Source organism: Podarcis melisellensis (assembly GCF_964234715.1).
Source record: "Podarcis melisellensis genome assembly, chromosome: 11".
NCBI lineage: Eukaryota > Metazoa > Chordata > Lepidosauria > Squamata > Lacertidae > Podarcis > Podarcis melisellensis.
Window position 1 is genome coordinate 44193638 of NC_138543.1, and position 20830 is coordinate 44214467.

At 43.7% G+C, this 20830-nt stretch overlaps 1 protein-coding gene and 2 long non-coding RNA genes across 7 annotated transcripts in view; 1 reads left to right on the forward strand and 2 right to left on the reverse strand.

Moving 5' to 3' along the window:
• Positions 1-7913: 7913 nt before the first annotated feature.
• Positions 7914-9259, reverse strand: LOC309380214. Its single transcript, XR_014172718.1, has 2 exons — positions 9140-9259; positions 7914-8764 (listed from the first exon to the last, which is right to left on the reverse strand). It is a non-coding gene; the product is annotated as an uncharacterized lncRNA (long non-coding RNA).
• Positions 8758-9870, forward strand: LOC309380211. Its single transcript, XR_014172711.1, has 2 exons — positions 8758-9264; positions 9677-9870. It is a non-coding gene; the product is annotated as an uncharacterized lncRNA (long non-coding RNA).
• The window catches only part of GHR (growth hormone receptor), a 104613-nt gene continuing 93487 nt past the window's right edge, over positions 9705-20830 (reverse strand). For all 5 annotated transcript variants that reach the window (XM_081929775.1, XM_081929774.1, XM_081929777.1 and 2 more), the window contains exons 5-9: positions 20255-20433; positions 18279-18444; positions 17482-17572; positions 13586-13655; positions 9705-12749 (exon numbers count right to left, since the gene is read on the reverse strand). In XM_081929775.1, the coding sequence (XP_081785901.1) occupies positions 11775-12749; positions 13586-13655; positions 17482-17572; positions 18279-18444; positions 20255-20433 (1481 nt within the window). In that variant the 3' untranslated portion in view covers positions 9705-11774. The remainder of the gene's footprint in view (positions 12750-13585; positions 13656-17481; positions 17573-18278; positions 18445-20254; positions 20434-20830) is intronic.

Below are 20830 nucleotides of genomic sequence, written 5' to 3' on the forward strand. Positions count from 1 at the left end.
CACAGGAACATAGGATCTTAGATCAAGTCAGACCATTGGTCCACCTATCTCAGTAACGTTTACTGACTAGTTTACTGACTAGGGAGGGACACTGACAGCTCTGCCTGGAGAGGCCTGGGAAATTGAACCCGGGGATTTCTGCATGCAAAGCAGATGTACTACTGAGTTATGTTCCCTCCCTTGACAAATCACACTATTTTATATCAACCGTATCATACAACAGAGATGGGGAATCTCAGGTTCGGGGGGCAAATGGGGATATTCAGGCTTCTCTGTTTGGCCCTTGGAACTCTCCCTAGCCCAACTCTTCACTGGCCCTTCTTTACAAGCTCCTTAAGTGCTTTTGCCTGAGTGTCCTTGAACTCTGATAATGCTTCTTGCTTGCCTGGCTAGAGGCTAGAGAGGGGTGTTTGAGTGCACGAAAACTAGCCTGTACAAAGGGAAAATTTATATTAAATGTTCTGCCCTCTTAACCAGCTCATGACTGACACATGGCCCTCTGAAGGTTGCCTAGATGTGAGTTCAGCCTCCACAATGAAGAAGATTCTCCACTCCATTAATACAAAAATAACGATGTGCCCTAGTTAAAAAATAAGTCATTGCTTCATTTGAGAGAAGATGTGATAGCCCTCTTCCAATATCTAAAGAGCTGTCACATGGAAGATAGAACAAGCTTGTTTTCTCCTACTCTGGAGGGTAGGACTCAAACCAGTGGCTTCAGGTTACAAGAAAGGAGATTCCAACCAAACATCAGGAAGAACTATCTGATGATAAGAATGGAGGGAAGGGAACAAACAGCTCCTCAAGTCTATCTCTGAGTGAGGTTGTTAGGATGCTGCAGAAGTTGATTCCCCAAATCTGGGAAATGCGTTTACTTATTAACATTTTCCTGCACCTTATAAATTATGCTCAGAGAGGCCAGAAGTACTTAACAGCCCCTTTATAACTTAGTGACCCTGTAAAATGGTGGGGGCTGCCTTCTGGGGTCCCTAAACTCTGCTAAGCCCAGTGTGATTCAGAGTGCCCCCCCAAATGACCATTGATTCGCAGTTCAACCACAGGGTAAGGTTGATTTGATTCCCTGCCCCTTTTCTGGATGCAGATCTCCACTCCCTGCTTCTTGCCTGGCGGGGTTTGTGTGTGCGCGCCATTTTGTAGTTCACCTCAGGTGCCAGTATGTCTTGGGCCAGCCCTGACAGCAGGGTTTTCTGGAGTATGAAAAGTATAAAGTGCTATAATCTATAGTAGCAAAAACAAGCCCACAGAGCCCTGTGATTTGTTATTTATTGCGGCATCCAGCTTTCATGGCCAAAACTAATATTGATACACCGCAACAAGTGTATTAGTCTTTACGGGAACCAGAGAACTGTGATTCTTTTGCAGAATCTTGTTATTCACTATTATATTTTTCTACATGGCATTGCAGTTTACAAAACACCCTGTAATTCTCGTCTCACTTAAATGCCTTGTTATCTTCATGGCGGCAGCAAACACTTCAATACCAGCCAAAGCTGCCCCAAGGGAAGCCAAAGATATTCCCTGCCAGGTTGATCGCTAGCATTTGTAGATTTTCTTCTTGAAATTTTTGTCCAAATGCATAAGGCATTTCTTTCTGGAATGAACTATCCCTCCAGAGCAACAGCAAGGTTACTCAAAATCCTAAACCAAATAAACAAGACATTCCTCACTGGTCAATCACTAGGAATGCCTGTTCATCCTCCCACTAAAAGCATGGCTCAGTTTAATCAAGGGACTTCCGGGTCGGCGCCATCGCCGAATGGCGGGCTCCCTCCGAGCTCCGGAGGGAGCCTGCTCGGCAGGGGCTGGGTCCTACCGCACCGGCGATGCGGGGACCCTTAAAAACCACGGCCACGGAGGCCGTGGACATGGAGACTCGGCTGGCACCATCAGCGCCCTCTCGATTCGTGAAGGAGCCTTTTTAAAGGCTACGGATCGGGTGCCGGGGAGGAGCGTGGTGCTTTGAGTCCTCTGCTATCCCTGCCGAGCGCAGCCGCATGCCATCCGGCGGAGAGCGCTGACTTCTTCTATTGAAAATTTGGACCCAAAAGAAGAACCCGTGAGTAATTGGAATATGGACTAAAAAGAGGGATAAATTTTTAGAATTTGGAGCGAACGGGGGAGGTGGAAAAAAGGAAGTCAGCCCCCCCCAAAATTGTAGAAGAGCCAAAACAAAGGACTGGATAACTAAGATCGAGAGGAACCTTATCTTGCCAAACTAGCAACTTCGCGAGGGAAATTTATAAGATTGAGCTGGAGGAGAAAAGTGGAATTCGGATTAAAAAGCAACCCCCCCGGAATCCCTGGAGCGATTCGTGAAAATGCCTGGAGAAGAATAACGGAGGTTTTGACAGCTGTCAAAGAGCTGTCAAAACGGAAGAATGAAATTGAGACTTTGTTATGAGGACTTTGCCGGTTACATTTGTTATAAATTGGAGATAAATTGTTTCAAATAAGGATTTATAAGTTATTTGGTCTGGCGGATGTGATCTGGAAGGGAACTTTGTTATTGTAATCCACCTAGAGGAGCTGAGGGACATTGCATGTGTTTTCGACGGGAAACTTGAACAGTTGGATAGAACTTTTAATCTCCTGGGAAACTGCAGAAATGGAACATTATTTTGTCTACAGAGGCCTACACTTTACTGGAAACAATGGATTAATCTGTTGAAAAATGAAAGGAACATGATGTAATGTTTTGCTCCTGAATAACAAGCCTCTGTAGAGACACTAGAAGCCTTTGGAAAAAGAACATTTCTGTGAGGGAACAGGGATGTAAAAAGGAGGAGAGTGATTGACAAGAACAAGGAAACAACAAGAACTGGACAGAACTGGAGTGGGAACATTTGGGATATCCAGATTTGACAAGCTTATGGATATAAAATTGGAGTTTATACTCCTGGATATAAAAATCTGGATAGAAGAAATGGGCCCCCTTTGATAGACTCCTTCTATGATTGGACATCTGTAATTTAAAAAAAAAAAGACCGGTAAAGAACCAGAGGGATGTGGGTTTAGTGAAATGTGGGTTCATCAGGAAGACATTAGAAGTGGAGGGATAGGAGGAACGCAACAGGGAAAGAGGGGAGGGAAATTTGGAATCCAAAGGTTGTAAAATTATTGTTTGTTTTTATTCTATTTTTATCTGTACTATATTTGAAAGGGGGGAACTCGTGGAAGGGAATAGGTCGACCTTAGGGGATGGAAATTTGGATAAATTGAGTTATTGATGATGAGTGTATTTTGGGAATAAGAATTTGTTGAATATTATTGCTTTTTTGGAAGATTTGGAACACAAGAGGGGGAGGGGAGGGGAAGTCCTGGATATTGGAAAAAGTTTATGAATTGGATTTTATTTGTTTTAATTTGGAAAACCTTAATAAAAATTATTTTAAAAAGAATAATAATCAAGGAACAATAAGATGGATGCATTATTTTTATGAGAAAGGACCATCATGCATTGTGAGTGAGGCTGACAAATTTGGAACTGGTTCTTTTAGAAGCAGGTTGTTTGGACTTGCTTGTGGCAATGAGCTGGTGATCATGTTTAGCCATAGTCAGCCAGAAAGTTCACTGGGTGACCTTAGCCTAATCCCTATTTTCTTAACCTACCTCACAAAATTGTGAGATAAGAACCATGTAAGAACTTGAGTTGTTGGGTTTTTTGAGGAAAGGTAGTAGCTACATAAAAAAGAAAGGAAGAAATGGATGCTTTACCACCAGCTTATTTCTATATATCGAAAGTATCTTAAAAGGCAGAAGAGCATGCTGGCCTGGTGTTTTCCTGCTCAGAGGGCAATATTCAAAAGGATACACTCATTCGGAATACATTTCGGAGTCAGTGAATGTGTTAGTATTGAGTGACAAATTGTATAGGGAACAGGGAGGAAATGCATTGACTGAGGACTCAGAGACACAAGTTTGAGGGGAGGTTGGTGTTTGGGCCATGAGGAACTTCGGCATCCTGAAGTGACTTGTTGGAAATAGGAAGCAGAGTTGGCTCGAAACCTAGGGCAAAACTAAGCCACTACCTATATTTATTATTATTATTTTTTTCTGAGACAGGTTCCCCTTTACAAAGAGAATTCCCACAAAACTGCTTCTGAGAACGTTTCCCTCAGAGTAACAGTTGCTTCCCTCTCAACAGAAAACCCACATAGCTTGCTGCCCAGAAAAGGCGGGAAAAATCTCTGCCTCAGGAACCAACGGATGGAGCATACCACTCATGGCTTAAATAGAACGAGAGGGGCGTTTCCCCTGTGCTAGCCAGATAATAGGTTCATCCATACATTCCAAGTGGTTGGGAAAGGAATATGGACACCCCTCGCCCGGGTTTTGAGCTGCACCCGAAAGAAACTTTTCTAGAAGAGAGCTGCCTGCACACCATACATTTAAAGCACATGCTGTTCCTAAGAATTCTGGGAACTGTAGTTTGTCCCTCATAGAGCTATAGTTCCCAGCACCCAGTTCCCATGATAGATTTTTGTTGTTGTTGTTCAGAACCCATTTCTTTGCATAGATCTTGTTTTTAAGACAGTACTGGTTCGGATAAAATTAATAGCGTTAATTTTCACACATATTTCTAGAACAGAACGCAGTACTGTACTTTGCGCACATGTTTGGAAGCTAGCACTTCTCCTTGGAGAAAGCAATTTATCAAAGCTGCATTTGAAAGGCAACCCTTAAAGTAAGGTTTTGAAAAGGTCGAGGGGTGCACTGGCACTGCAAAGGATTGGATCCTCCCTCTGAACAGCTGTTAAGCAAGAGAATCTAATCTTGTGTGGCACCACTTGCTGTTCCTTTGCAAGCGGCTTCCTTACTGGCAACAGAAGCCTTGTTTTCTAAAACGGTCAATAATGTCATTTTATAATTGAGTCTGTATATGCATGTTCACAACCAGCAAACTCCACAACCCCAACAGTTTGTTTTCCAAGCTCAGGGAACACTAATTATGCTCATTAGAACACCTGCTTGCAAGCTTAAGCAAGTGCCTGCATATTTTAATGTTTGCAAATGCTAAATGGCACCTTTCAAGGTTGCTTAATTGAACAAATTGCAGGGAACCAGCTTAATTGTTGCTAGCCAGAGATTCTAGGGACAAAAAAAAAGCAAACACATTTGTTATTCTGCTTGTGTTGTGGACATAACTTTATTTTGGCCTTTGTTGTCAGAAACTGTCAGCCAATGACCCTGTAAAATGGCAGGCCAAGTAATTGGGAGTTAAGTCCAGCAGTGGGAAGGCTTCCAGCATGCTGTTTAGAGCACACCATCAGACTAGTATATCACATATAAAATTAAAGGAACGTTTAACCACCCTCTTCTCATACAAAAGATCACTGACCATAGGGAGGCTCAGATGACCCTCATAGACGGGGAAGCCTGTGTGATAAGTCTTCTAGATTTAGGGTGGCCAGTAAGACATTGTCCCCAAAGAAACTTTGCATCTCCCTCCGAAATGCCATCCAATTGGTATATGGCGATTTACATGCAAAGACACAAATCTGTAAATACAGTGGTACCTCGGGTTAAGTACTTAATTCGTTCTGGAGGTCCGTTCTTAACCTGAAACTGTTCTTAACCTGAAGCACCACTTTAGCTAATGGGGCCTCCTGCTGCCGCCGCACTGCTGGAGCACAATTTCTGTTCTCATCTGAAGCAAAGTTCTTAACCTGAAGCACTATTTCTGGGTTAGCGGAGTCTGTAACCTGAAGTGTATGCAACCTGAAGCGTATGTAACTTGAGGTACCACTGTAATTTATTTAAATAGAAATTCAACACTTGTCTCTTAGCTCAGTCTGCTAGCCAGGTGCCACTCAGTGCTGATGGGCACCTTAAAGACCCCTCCTGCTCGTTCCTTTTACGGTTCCTTATCTTTAAACCAAGGACCCCTTCACTGACAGCCCTTCAGTATGGAATACTGTTCTCTGTAAAGCAAGGCTGTGTAATACACATTTTATTCTAGAATCAATGTAGCCTGATTGTCCCCCTGCCCTGTACAGTCCATACACAGTCTAATTCTATTGCATATTTTTCGCTCCTTCTGGAGAAACTGGTTTCATTCCGAAAAACAACAGTTCCTTGCAGATTGATTCTGCATTACGTGCAATGTGTCCATCTGAAAACAGATGCAGGCCTGTCCAATGATGTTGTGAGTGGGCATATACTTCCTTCTTCACTCAGCGTGGGCATGTGCAGGAACCGATGTGGTTGATAATCTAATCAAGGCGGGGAGTTTCAAATGGTATCAAGTAACCACATCCACTCTTGTGGACGGCAGGATCTAGAACAAATCTAGATCAAAAGCTGCGTGTTGAGGACGAATGATCATGGATTGAGAAAAACTACAGTTGTGTGCTACATTAGTCTGTACACAGCCTGAGACCCATGACCACCCTATTCAGATGACAGAAAGCACCCATATGCTTCGGGCAGGCTTCCCTGTTTGCAAACATCGCTCCAGCATGTGGGCAGCCGAGGGGCAGAGACACTGCAGATGTGACACGACCCTGCTCTATATCCCCCCCCCATATGATTGTTTATCTCCATACGATCATTTAGCGGGGATGCTTGAAGGAGGGTTCTCTTGACTTTTAGAACAGTAAGATACCATGTACAGCAGAAAGGATAGAACCTACAGCAATATGTTACCCAGGGGTACCTGAGGGGGGGGGCGTTTTCAGGCAACCCCTCCCCATGGGTTAAAATATTGCACTAGGAGGGTTGTGAACCCTGTGCACTGCAGTAGCCAGTATATGAAGGTTTAAATATATGCTGGTGCATGCATGTTGACCTGTTCCATGCAAGAGGGGGAGCCGATTGTGGCAGGATTCACCACCTCCTTGCATGTAGTAGCTCTATACCCTTACATCAACACCTCTGTCTTCACACACACTGGCCAAATGTATGTCTTATGATGGTGTGGTGCATGGCTGTTGTGCATGTTGGCAGGAGAGGCAGGAAGAGTCTGCAGAGTCCTGTGAACCCCTCACGTGTTTGCTAGCGTGTGTGCTTCACCACTGTGACTCAAGGGAGATGATGTACTCCTCAGAGGGTGGCCAGTAAGTACACTGTTGCAGTAAAAATGAAGCTTTGAGAAATGCAAGAACAAAGTGTGCTTTCAGTGTCAAGTCAGGAGGGGGAAAAACCCTCGTCCTTCTGTGCAACATTAGGAAATGTTGGCATTGCGTAGGCTGTGTCCTCCTGAACTCTACTTTGTTTTTAAAGCAAAATCCTTAAGTTACTTGTAGACGTGTAGGCAAAGGAGCACCCAACACAGTAAGAGTGCATTGAAAGTTTCAGCTGCCTTGGGATCGCAGTGGTAAAAGGAAGCTTAACTCTTTCTCTCCCTGCCAGAGTCCCAACAAAAACAAAAATCCTCCCCAAAGCTGCTATTTGCATTTCAAGGGCAGCTCTCATAGGCACCAATGGAGGCTTCCCATTAAATACATGTAGCAGTTTAGGAGGGGCAATTTTTCTTGGGACGGTGGCAGAGTAAAATCCTTGCTTAGGTTTTCCCAAGACGATTTAAGTTGTTTTAAAAGTGCATACTCATTTTATCAACACAATTGGCTTGCAACTAGTTTGGCCCTGAAATGTCTCCAATGAAGTTTCACTGGCTGAGGCTGCAGTTTCCACGGGGATGAGAGTGGAGGGCTGGAGTGGGGCAGGGTTCATCTCTTCTCCACAATTTTTCAAAGTAGGTGGAAGAGCTTGTGCCACTTGAATTTTCTCAGATCGTGGCTGTCAGTCATGCCCTCTCTAAGCCCCACTTACATACGTGAGGATTACAGGACAGGAATGACACCTGTGGCATTGTGATGGTCAAAGAATAAAATATTAAATGTGTTTTCGCCCTCTGTAAAGTTTGTGCAATAAAATATGCAATGATGTCATAATGGATTGAAGAAAATAAATTTATTGAAATAAGGAACACTGACAGAAGGCAAGTTAAATATAAACAGAAGGACACAAATTTTTATACTGGGGTATAATGGCTTGTGTAACCAGCAAAGTACCAAAATGACATTCTGAGATTGATTGAGGTATTTAACTAGTTTTTGGTGATAGAAACACTTTTGTCAATAAGACTTGCTTGTCCCCAAGAAAGACTCACATAGCTTCAATGGCAATAGGGCCTAGAACTAAAGAAGGCAGCTCTTAGAAAAATTTAACAGCAAATTAGCAGAGTATCTAATAAACATCAGCTTAAAAGTACGAGCCAAATGCAGAATTTCCCAGTTTCAAACATTTGGAAGGCAACACACCCTTGCTCTTATTTGTGCCTTAAAATATTTATATTTGTTAAAATAGCAAGTACATAAAAAACTACGTTGACTTCTGAAGCAAATCATGATTTGTTTCTGAGCTACATTTTTTTTTCTTTAGAAATGCTTATGGCAAAGTCTTCCCCTCTAACTTGCTTTGCTTCTCAAAGCTTGCTTACATGATCCAAGATGCGTGGATTTTAAAATTCACAACTGTGGTCTATAATAAAACTCAGTATTTTGTTTTCATTTACACGTGGTTTCAGGCCACATACTGCAGCTTGCTGTGATCTGCTTTCACAGAGCTCTACTCACCTGAGACAAAGGCTGTTACTATTGACACAGTCCTTTGGATAATGTAATGTATAATCACAGCCTAGAAGGCAACCAGATGATGTGAGAAAGGGATACTTCAGGTTTACCCCTTCTGTTATCTCCAGCTAATCTCCCCTCCTCTTCCCCACCCCAACTGCTAAAGGAGACTAGTAAGAAAGCTACCAGGGATGAGGGTGGCACTGTGGGTTAAACCACAGAGTCTAGGGCTTGCCGATCAGAAGGTCGGTGGTTCGAATCCCCGCAACAGGGTGAGCTCCCGTTGCTCGGTCCCTGCTCCTGCCAACCTAGCAGTTCGAAAGCACATCAAAGTGCAAGTAGATAAATGGCTACCATTCCGGCGGGAAGGTAAATGGTGTTTCCGTGCGCTGCTCTGGATCGCCAGAAGCGGCTTAGTCATGCTGGCCACATGATCCAGAAGTTGTCTGTGGACAAACACCGGCTCCCTTGGCCAATAAAGCGAGATGAGCACTGCAACCCCAGAGTCATCCGTGACTGGACCTAATGGTCAGGGGTCCCTTTACCCTTACCTTTAAGAAAGCTACCAATAACATAAGGTCCAGCAGCATCTCCTCTTTCCTGCTCAGGATGACTTCATGGCTTTCCTTGACAACTTGGGACAGAGCTTTTGATACCCTAAATCAGGGGTGTCTAACTCAAATTCATTGGGGGCCGCACCAGCAGTTTGGTCACCCTCAAAGGGCCGATTGTATCTGTAGGACTTACAGTACAGGAGAGAAGGGTTCAGACAGCCGTTGGATCTCTCACATCACAGGATGGCATGCGCTCAATATAAAAACAAGTGGAGGTTTCCTGAATGCATGTAAAGTGGAGGTTTCCTGTGTAGAACAGCTGGCGCCGCTAGAGGGCAGACGTTCTCTAGCTTGTAGGCTGCCGCGCATGCGCTGAAGAGGCGGCTTTCTTGTGTCAAAAAAACACACAACCGAGAATAAAAGGTGAAGGCTGGTGGCCGGCGGCTACACAGGCCACATGACAAGGTCTGGTGGGCCAGATTCGGCTTGCGGGCCTTGTGTTTGACACCCGTGCCCTAAATCATCAAGGAGCCACAAGTAACCATGCTGTTGCTGCTTCAGTGTGATCCTAAGCAAGTTTATTCAGAAGCAAGTCCCACAGAGTTCTGTGAGGCAGTGTTGAAATCATGAAATACATTTTAACACACCAAACACAGTGGGACATGATTCACCCATGAGAGTCCTGCTTATTTCCTCCACTCGGCTGCGCATTAGTGTGGAGATGGCAATGCAACAGCCAGCAACCGTTTTATCGGTTGAATGTGCGACCTGTGGTCAAGGAACAGCAGTAGCAGGCTCTTGAGTTCTGCCTAGTTCACAGCAATGTTTTGGTATGGTACGGATTTGTACCCACAGCTCAGTGGCAGAAGGCTCCAGGTTTGATCTCTCTCATCTCCACTTTTTAAAAGAAACAATTAGGTAGTAGGTTATGCTAAAGTTCTTTGCCTAAACTCCCGGAGAGCTGCTGCTACTCAAGAGTAGGCAATATTGAACTAGATGCATCCAGGATGTGGGCTCAGTTAAGGCAGATTTGTATGATTCCCCCGGCTTGAAGTGGGCACTGCGTCCTGCGCCCCACAGCTCAGAACACTGGACTCCAGAAATTTTGAGCTGGAGACGCTTTGGGTCTAAAAACAGCTGCATATAAGGGCAGCATGGAGAAAGTAAGCGGGGGGTGGGGGCGTGTTTGCAGGGTCTTTGAATTTAGCCCCTGATTATGTAAACAAAATTTGAGATTGAAGTATGTTAAGGCGTACCCTTGAGAGAGAAAAACAGGTAAATTGTAAATGAGGCGTAAGTGACTTCTTTAAAGCCTCTGAACAACTGACGTGCAGAATATGCCAAACACAAACACACAAACAAACTACACTGTTAACAATACTGTACTGAGTTCTATAGCTTCATTTGATTTGGAGTCTGAGCTTTACAAACAACCTGGAGCCCCCTGCCCAGCTTCCACTGAGAATATTAGCGCTGAGAGGTCCTCAACAGTTTTTTGAGGAAAGGACTTCAGGATATATTGTGAAGCATAGTGTTGTCAAGTCAGTGTGTATTTCTAAACGTCCCATAAAAGTGGATAGTGTTCTTGAAAGGCCCTGAAAAATCCAAACCCATTGTAGTTTTTACTGCTATACAAACTGTGTTATGTCTTGTTACAACAACAGACTCTTGTGACAGATCTTGTATGGTTTGTACATGTTCTGATTTGCTACATGTAAAATACAGAAGCATGAATAGCACTTTTAATAAACGAATAGGCCTCAACAAACTAGTGTAGCAACTAGTTCTCTATAGCTTTTGTGGAGGTATAAAAACTTTCTGTAAAAAATAATATTCTCCTTATATTCTTTTCTTCTTTTAAAGTTGCTACAATGATTGCAGCAGATACATTCCATAGACGGATCATTATAATTAAACTACAGTGTGCAGTGTAAATATAAAATATCCATGCCGGCTTGTCTAAAGTATTAAAATATGTATATTTATATAAATCAAAATAAATGTATTATTTAGCCCAACAATTCCCCCCTGTCCTTCCCAGAATTTCATTCTTCAATTCCCAGTATCAACATCTCTGCATATGGTAGAATTTTAACATGAACTTGCTCAAACTGCAGAAAACACCTGACATTAGCTTTTTGAATAAAGATGATTTACGTAACGTTACAATGCCGTCCAATGCATTAAGAATGACCCCAAATCAACACCTACAAATAACAAAAGACACTCACTGCTACTGAACCAACCCCACCGACATTTCATAAGACAATATTTACAAGACACGACAGCAATACTGTGATTGATTCAACATCTCAGGTAAACGGAGAAGGGACTGCACTAGCCGACACCCCTCTGAAAATACTGAACGCGTTTGTTTTGGTTGAAGCATACACACTCCCCAAGCCAACTCCATGCCATTGAAATATATACACTCCCCAATTCAAAGGCTCTAGGTGAGCATGGACGGCCTCCAATGTGAACACGGAGCTCCACACCAAATTGAGCATTGAAACCTCTACTCACAGGGAGCTCTGCATGTGTTTCAGAGCCTCACAGAGGCATGGACTGAGGAGTGGGGAAGCGGGGGGGGGGGGATGGCGCCACTTCCTACTCAGTCCAAGGAAAACTAGGGCAGCATTTTGTTTAGTTGGTCTGTGCTCACGTAACCACAGGACGCGATGAATTCCTTGTCTGGCACTGGGAGAGCGGTGGCGTTGAGCACAAGGCCTTGCGGAGATTGCACTACATGGATGGAGGTATAGTCTGCCACAAGCACCTCGGCACTTCCTGGCTCTTCCTGAACTGCTGCCCTCGCAGGATTCACAGCTGTAGGGGTAAGGCTCTCGGCGGTGAAGTAAGCGTTTTCAGGAAAGCTCTGGTCTTGAACTTCTGGCTCGGCCTCTTTGTGAAGCGTGGTGGGGACACATTTTTTCACATCCAGCTCACAGAAATAGGCATTGTCCATGTCGAAGCTGGGTTGGCACTGGGCAACTGGTTCTTTCGGAGTCTCACTCGGATCTCTCCCCATCTTAACCTTTTGTCCTGGGGAAAGCACAACCCTCCCTCCCGGTGTAATGTCGCTGACCAGCGTGTAAAAGTCAATGTTGGCCATTGAATTCTGGTTGCTCAGCTGGGTCTTGACAGGCGGGCTGGTCGTCTCGATAGTGTCAGCAACAGAGACAAGTGCTTTGGGCTGCTCGTCTTCTCCCGGGCGATCAGGCACCCCCTCAAGACCTGACGCTGGCTTCTCGTTGTCTTTCTGGTCAAGGCCCAAGAGATCCTCCTCTTTGTGGTTTGCCTTCTTGGACTGGTCGATGTCTGAGGTTCCGTCGCAGGTGTCGCTAGCGCTGAAGTCGGTCTCTGGGATATCCGGCTCACAGCAGCTGGCTCTCCCAGAATCGTCATCCCTTACGCCAAGGCAGCCTTGAGACTTCAAGCGGTCGTCGCTGAGGAGCCTGTCAGTATCCAATCCTTCGTTCCTCTCTTCTGCCTCGTCTATATCCAGCTCAATGAATTCCACCCAAGAGTCGTCTCCATACAGTGGTGGCATGCAGCTCCCATGACTGGCTAAGATGGAGTTGACTTCGTCAAGTTTTCCTTTCTATAGAGACAATTAAAAAAAATAATGACAAATTGCAAGAGAGGAGCAACAGTTATCTGAATGATTAAATATGCCAGTATTATATGTGTTCAATAGAAAGGCCAGCTGAAGTCCCAAACTCATAGCTGTCAACTTTTCCCTTTTCTTGCGAGGAATCGTATTCGGAATAAGGGAATTTCTTTTTTAAAAAGGGAAACATTGACAGCTATGTCCGAACTTTGTGTTAGAGCACACTAGATGGCTGGGAGAGAACTGCTAGTGTGCTGTGAAAAAGAGATCAGGTTCATAATTGAAGGCTCCTGAGTGCCATTGCCCTAGACCAGGGATAGCCAAACTTGGCCCTCCAGCTGCTTTGGGACTACAACTCCCATCATCCCTAGCTAACAGGACCAGTGGTCAGGGATGATGGGAATTGTAGTCTCAAAACAGCTGGAGGGCCAGGATTGGCCATCACTGCCCTAGACAACTGATTCCCAAACTTTTCCTCACATCAAATTGCTTAGGGTCTTGGTGGACCATTGTTCTGCCTATTGTAGCAATTGTAATGTGCTGTGCCATATGCTGTATGATTTGTAATTGTGATTCATTCCTTCTTTTATTTCATATATGCTAAATTTTATTGTATTGCTATTTGATTTCCATAGTATTTATAGTATTCTCCCCACAGCACTGGTGCTTGTGCCAAGAGTGGAAGACATGATCTCACAATCCTCAAGAAAGCCGTCACACAGCCAAATTTCTTAGGTAGTACACCATTTTAGACTGTTTAGTGTCACTACAGTCAGTTACTCTGATCATTCTGAACACTCTTCCATAGCTTCCCCACAACAAATTACCTTAAAGAGGTCTGGATCGATTCCTTTAATTTTGGGAACTGGAACAGGAGGAAGAATCAGTATCTTTAACCTTGAAAAGAAATAGCAACTTTTAACAGAAAGAAACCTTTTGTGGCTACAGAAGAAACACAAAAACGTATATCATGAATAATAAAAACTAAAATGTGTGTTTTGGTAACATGTTGTTGAATACTTGGGTAGCATTTGCACAAACCTGACAATATTCCAAACTGGGGTTTGAAGGACATTTTTACTTCTTCTGTAGGAGCTTTTCTGCAAGTTATATAGAATTCTGAAGTTGCAAAATTCTGGACTGCGCCACTTCTGTCTGTTTATAGGGGGCTATATTTTTGGCCTTTCCCTTGAGTAAAAAAATCCCTGCATTTGGTGGGAGTGTCTAATAGGGAAGGATTTTGGAAATGGTTGCTGATTACTGCCAGGAATTTTTCCACATTAGACCAGAATTAAGTCTCCAGAACCATGCTTCTTTATTTTATTTCTTACATTTATATTCCACTTTTCCTCTGCCTTGAGAAAAAACAAGACCAACAACCAAGGAGTGTATACATTTTACTAAATAAGCAAGCAAACAAAATGGTACTATGGTTTCCTGTGTGGAAGCCCCTTAAATTTCTGATCAAATTCCAATCAAGTACAGATATGTGCGCACATCTGTCTGTGTATCTAGTGAGCAAGTCGTCCCATAAGCATGGTATGTTAAGAATTGTAATCAATTCATTTATTTATTCCTTTAGTGATCTTGTTGCATTTTTGTATGTGTGTGCATGCACATGTTTTGTTGTTTGCATTCTAAACTGTATTTCAAAATAAAGCACCCTTCATGTGTAAAACTAAAATAGCAAAGAGAAAGGCTCACTGTAGTCCTCTCAGTGATATACTGTTTATTAAAGGCAAGGAGTCTTAAGTGGGAAAGCATTCAAAATTATTATGGAACCCCCCACTCCCAGTTTGAAATGATACAGCCCTTTCATTTTGCATAACTTGAGAATGAATGGCTGCAAGATTCTTATCTTGAAACTGGGAGACTGAAATAATAAATGTCATAACTAGCAACGTTTTAGGAAAACAATGTGCATTTGGGTATGTGACCAGGATGGGATTACTCAATATTGTGCAGAGTGCCTTTCTTACGAAAGTCGAAAGACATGTTGGAGAGAAATGGAAGGGAGGTCATCCAGTTCTATAAATAAAGGGTTGGTTGCTGTTGAGGATATAATTCTTCTCACTAGTGACATTGGCCTTCAGTGAAAGCCAGCAAAAAAAGGGGCATGCACAAATCATTGGGAATTAAGTCAGCATGAATTCTGGTCTTTAGCAAAGGGTGATTTGCAGCCTATGAGAATTTCAAAAGCCATCTTTAGTACTTTCTGAATCAAGTAACTGATGTCAAATACAAGGATGGGTAAATTTCCTTCTCTTGTTTTTGTTCTGTTTTGAACATCTGTTTACTATATATAACCAATGGGGATAAAATCCTCACTGGGAGGTTAAATATGGAGGCCCTTGGAAGTTCCTGTTATTTCTATGATTCATCCATTCAATCACCTGGCAACATGTATGGGTAACACAGCTATCACAGATGTAACACCACAGACAGATTTATTGCCCGATAACCCTCTGTCATCAAGTAACAGTTCCTTTGTACAGATGAGAAACTGAGGATGAGTTGCCAGGATGACACACTAAGTTCATGGCTAAGCAGGGATTTAAAGTCTGGTCAATGTCGTCCCTTCCAGATGTTGTTGGATCCCAATTCCTTTAGATCCTAGTTGGCATGGCCAATGATCAGGGATTATGGGAGTTGTAGTTCAGCAAGATCTGTAGGGCGCCATGTTGGTTGCCTCTGCTCTAGGGCAAGAACCATGCCAACCCTGCAATAAACTTGACTAAAGACCAATTCACACCATCAACTAAACACAGTTAAGTAAGCAGGTTGGATGGAGAATGTGGGTTGCATTAAGCATAGGCAGAAACTGCAAGGCAATTGCCTCTACTAGCCCTGAGTGCAATCCACCTTACAAATACTTCTGGTCCTTCAGCTTTTGGCAGCTTTCCAGTAGCATGGGCAATGTGTGTTGAGTTACAAACTGTAGGGTGAAGTAATTGCACGTCATGTTTGCCACTCAACCCATGAGCTGTTCAATTTCCTCCCCCAGAATTAGCTCTGTGTGCTAGCAGATCCTGCAAACAGCTTCATATCCTGCTGTTTAGGAAGCCTGTATTAACAGTGCAGACAGAACACTGCAAGCATTGATCAATTAGATGAGCGGACCAAAGCTTTAACTGATAATTCTTTCCCAACTCTTTTAAGGGATGGGATCAAATCTAAATTTGGACAGCTCTTGGGCTGAGTGGTGAAGGTGATCAGTGAGGTGGTAGGATTGTCAAAGGCTCACATTTATAATTTAAGGCTGTTTTGGTACTGGTGTGTTATTGTAATAAGGAATAAGAAAGAAAAATCATCAGAGAGATGGTCTTCTTTCTGACACCTCAGTGGTATCTTTTGATCATGGACAAGTGTAAAAGAGGTTATCTTCCTTCACTATTTCACAGAGGTACTGATATTAGATATGGATGCATGCAAATGGATATGAATGCAAAGCAATAAAATAATTGGAGGAAAGACATTTAATTATTCCAAAATCAGTTGATTGGCCTTGTAAAAAAAGGAGACCTGTGCAATGGGCACATTCACTTCTTCATATAATGCCTGTGCAGTGAAAACCCAAAGCACATGTCAATGTTAAATGCATTTAGCATGCAGTTTTTAGAAATTGCAAATACCATCTAGTGTGTTGTGTTGTGTGTGTGTGATAATCATGCAGATCAGAGCTTAATGTGCCATACTGTGTCTTATGATTTTGGTTTTCCCCACTCAATCTCAACTGGTTATTAACTGAAATAAATAAATGGGGGAGGAGGAAGGAAGAAGGAGGAATTTAACTCTTCCTCCCCTGCAGTGATCCTGGGGAAAATCCCTCCATGGAAGTTAATATCTGCATTGGAAGGGTATCTCTTCATAGTGCCATACCACGCTTCCATGCTTGCTGCAATCCGAATAACTATCAGCCTCCCAGCTGATGATATATGCAGTTTAAAAGCCCCACCCCTTACATATGAAATTCAAAGATGCCTTTAACATCATGTGTAGTTTAAGCTATGCTCTGTACTGGGATCGCTGCATCCAGAGAATTAGGCTGCAAGCTTTTTATCCCCACTAATGCTGATTTCATTGCTGAGGTCATCAAGCCAATCTGGAAGTAACTGCTCCCATTTTTAAAAAACATACTAATGTGAAAAGGTTCTCGCCTTCCTCATGGCTTGAGCCTTGCTTCCTCTCACTTTTCCTGGAACCACTGCTTTTTAAACTGTTGCCTTGAGGAGTTTTGTGTACATGTGTCACGGAACGTTACAGAAACTGGGAATGGATTTTCTCACTGGTCTGTCTGTATTAACAGTTTAATACAACAGCGAGGCATTGGCCAAAGCTGATGTGAGCAGGCTGTTTGTGTGATGTCAGTCATGAATTCACATGAAATGCACGAGCTATGAACTGACTTGAGGTTGTGGCTCCAACGTTATAGGATGCAACATGAACAGAATGTTCACATGAGCTTTCTGTTAGTGCAAAACAGACAACTAGCAGTCTAATCCAGTGGCAGGGCTCCTTAGGTCTGATGGGTTGAATGTGGTCCAGAGTAGGCTCACTGGAATGAATGGACCTATGTTACTCATGTCCGTTCATTTTAATGGGCCTGCTACGTTGAAGAGGACCAACATTGGATCCATTTTTACTGAAGTATGGGAGAAGGTTTAGGACAACTGGTTGTTCAAAGCGTGACACATTGTCACATGCAATCTTGCAAATAACTTACTTCTTCTGCTTAGAAAAGAGCGCCACAGTTAACATCACCATTACGCCAAGCGTACCAAAGGCAAACACCATAGGCCAAGGAAATGAGAATTCTGAAACAAGAAAGAAGCAAGAACTGTGAGTTTTTTCAGTTATTTGGGTACTCTTTAGTATTCTTTGATGATCTCATGCTGATACACACACACAAACACATACACACACACAGAGAGAGAGAGAGAGAGAGAGAGAAAGAAAGAGAGAGAGAGAAGGAGAGAGAGAAACCCACATATACTGTATTTTCCATGTATAAGATGCCCCTATTTTTGGGGACTCAAATTTAAGAAAATGGGGGGGGGATGGCACAAAGTTGTTGAGCTTTTTAAAACAGGGATTGCCAAAAATCAGTCACCCGCATGCGTCACTAAATGTGCCTCTGTTCTCTCTCCGGCAGAAGCTGCCAATCGCCCACCCAATTGCCGCAGCATCAGCCAATCAACACCAGCCATTGACGCAGCAACCAATAACACGCCCAATAGCTGCTGACAGCAGTGGCAGCAACCAATCAAACGTCCACCCTATGCACTATCCATGTATAACACGACCCCCACTTTTTAGTGTAATTTTTAAAGAAAAAACCCCAGTCTTATACACAGAAAAGTACGGTATTTGTTTTGGGGGTGTGTGGCAGACTTTGGAGCCTGAGGGGTGCTGCAGAAGCCCACCCTGGCGCGCATATCATGTCTGCAGTGAGGCCAGGGCATAGAAGTCGGGCATGAAGTGGAGATATTTCAAATAAGATCTCTTTTCCACCCCACTTACCTTCGTCATCACATGGCACCTGGCCTGCGGAGTCAAAAGATACGTAGAGGGTGTCACTGAAGTCCCCATACATTTCAGCAACCCCTTGCGCCCGGACTCGTATCTCGTAATCGCGGCACGTCTTCAAAGAATATACAGGAAACATCGTGGCGGCCTTTGGCTCCAGCTGGAAAAATAAACGGAGCGGTTTTCTGAGCAGTCTTACGAGAAAGGCTGCTCTTTGCTCATAAGCAAAACACTTATGGGGGGAGGGGGTCTTAGAATTACAGATTCACAGAACTGCGGAGTTGGAAGGGACCCCTAGGGTCATCTAGTTCCACCCCCTGCAATGCAGGAATCTCAGGTAAAGCATCCATGACAGATGGCTATCCAACCTCTGCTTGAAGCAGAGTCCACAGCCTCCTGAGGGAGTTTGGCAGTCAGGTGTAAGCAGCCCTAAATTCAGGGGAGCTCATTCCAGTAATGGCTATTATTATTATTATGGACTGGGTTTGAAAAGGCATTGAATAGTACACAACTTGAATCTGATTTAAAGAATTAACAAGGGCCATAATCTTCAGTTAATATGCTGCAATTAAAAAAGGAGACAATGGACTGAAATAAATTTACATCTCAAAACAAATCGTTAATAATTTTAAAGTCAAATGTTTTCTTGAATAATGCATTAGAAATGCATTAAAGCCCAACTGAGATTGAAGCGGCTGCAATTAAAACCACCCACGACGGTTTAAAATAAGAGGCAACGCAGGGAGTAGATGAGCAATTATTGCAACACAAAGGAGAAAATATTAACAACAACACGGAGAATCAATAATATAGGAAAGCTGTTGGGACAAAACAATTAAGGGAAACTTACCTATTTCACTGAAAGTTCAATGTAGATAAGACGTGCCAACATTTGCAGCACAATCTTAATCACATCTATTCAGAAGTAAGCCCTACTGAACTCAGCGAGGCTTATTCCAAGGTGTGTTAGGCCTGGATTGCAGTCTTAGGGTTTAAATAAGCTTTCCTTAACAAGTGTTGGGTTTATTTATTCTTTATGTGTGTGCCTTTCATCCTGCTCTGACAGGCAGCACCATTGTCTGCGTCCTTTGCCATAACCAAATAAATGAACAACGTCAAATCTGCAGAAACTAGACGCTGTCGAAAACTCCAGTTAGTGCTGTGCTGTCCTTGGATCAAGGGGTGACACTGATCCAGAGCTGGCTATGGTGGTTAACCTTTTTCGGTCCAGGGGCCACACTGCAATCCAAGGGCCACATGCTGGTAGCCAAAGAAGTGTGTGTGTGGCTAAAGAAATGGCCAGACCATGCTTTTGCACATATGTGCGCGCACCCACCCAGCCCAGGGCACACATGTGGAATTCTGGGTAGGATCTGAACTTGTGGCTCCAGAGCCAATCTCAGGATAGCAGAAACATACATCATCTACTCCACTGGTAGTCGGAAGGTTTCCGTTCCTTTTTTTTTGCACCCCTGTTGCCACCCAATTCTCAAGCGCTCTTCAGGGGCCACAGGAAACCTCTTCAGGGGCTGGATCAGGGGTTAAAAGGTAAAGGGACCCCTGACCATTAGGTCCAGTCGTGGCAGACTCTGGGGTTGCGGCGCTCATCTCGGTTTATTGGCCGAGGGAGCCGGCGTTTGTCCGCAGACAGCTTCTAGGTCATGTGACCAGCATAACTAAGCTGCTTCTGGTAAACCAGAGCAGCGCACAGAAATGCCGTTTACCTTCCTGCCAGAGTGGTACCTATTTATCTACTTGTACTTTGACGTGCTTTCAAACTGCTAGGTTGGCAGGAGCTGGGACCGAGCAACGGGAGCTCACCCTGTCGTGGGCATTCGAACCACCGACCTTCTGATCGGCAAGTCCTAGGCTCTGTGGTTTAACCCACAGCGCCACCCGCGTCCCTTGGATCAGGGGTTAGCCAACCCCAAAACTTGACATTCTCTGGGGCTTGCTCCTAGTACACATACCTTCTTCCACTCTGTCTCATTGACTTCTTTGTACTGCAGCTGGTAGTGGAGGGTGATCCATCCATTCTGAACGTCTGCAGAAGGTGGAGGCTTCCAGGTGACCTGGATATCGGTATAGATGCCTATTGGGCTGGTGTTCAGAACAGTCCAGTTGAGTTCGATGGGAGGGTCTGGTATGACTGTGAATTAAAACGCATTTTTACCCCAACGAGCAAATATCATTTTTTGAAATTTCCCAATATCCAATGACAGAAAGGAGTGCTTTTTTAAAAAAACAAAACAAAGCATTCCCAGTAGGTCCACAGAATGCATGTATTAGTGAGTAGGACCATTCCTGTGACTGCTAGCCCAATGCTGATGTGGCTGCTGGCCCTTTCCCCCCAATGGACACTTGTTCAGTGTTAGAAACTTAAGATATTTAAACTAGGCACCAAATGGCTCCTTAAACCAATGTTGCAGTCGCCAAAACAGAATGTCTAGTTGCCATTTGGGGGAAAGATGGCGCTAAAGTTTTATTTTTCAGATGACGGACTGACAGTGATTGATTCTCATGTTAAAAATCTGGCTAGTTCAGAT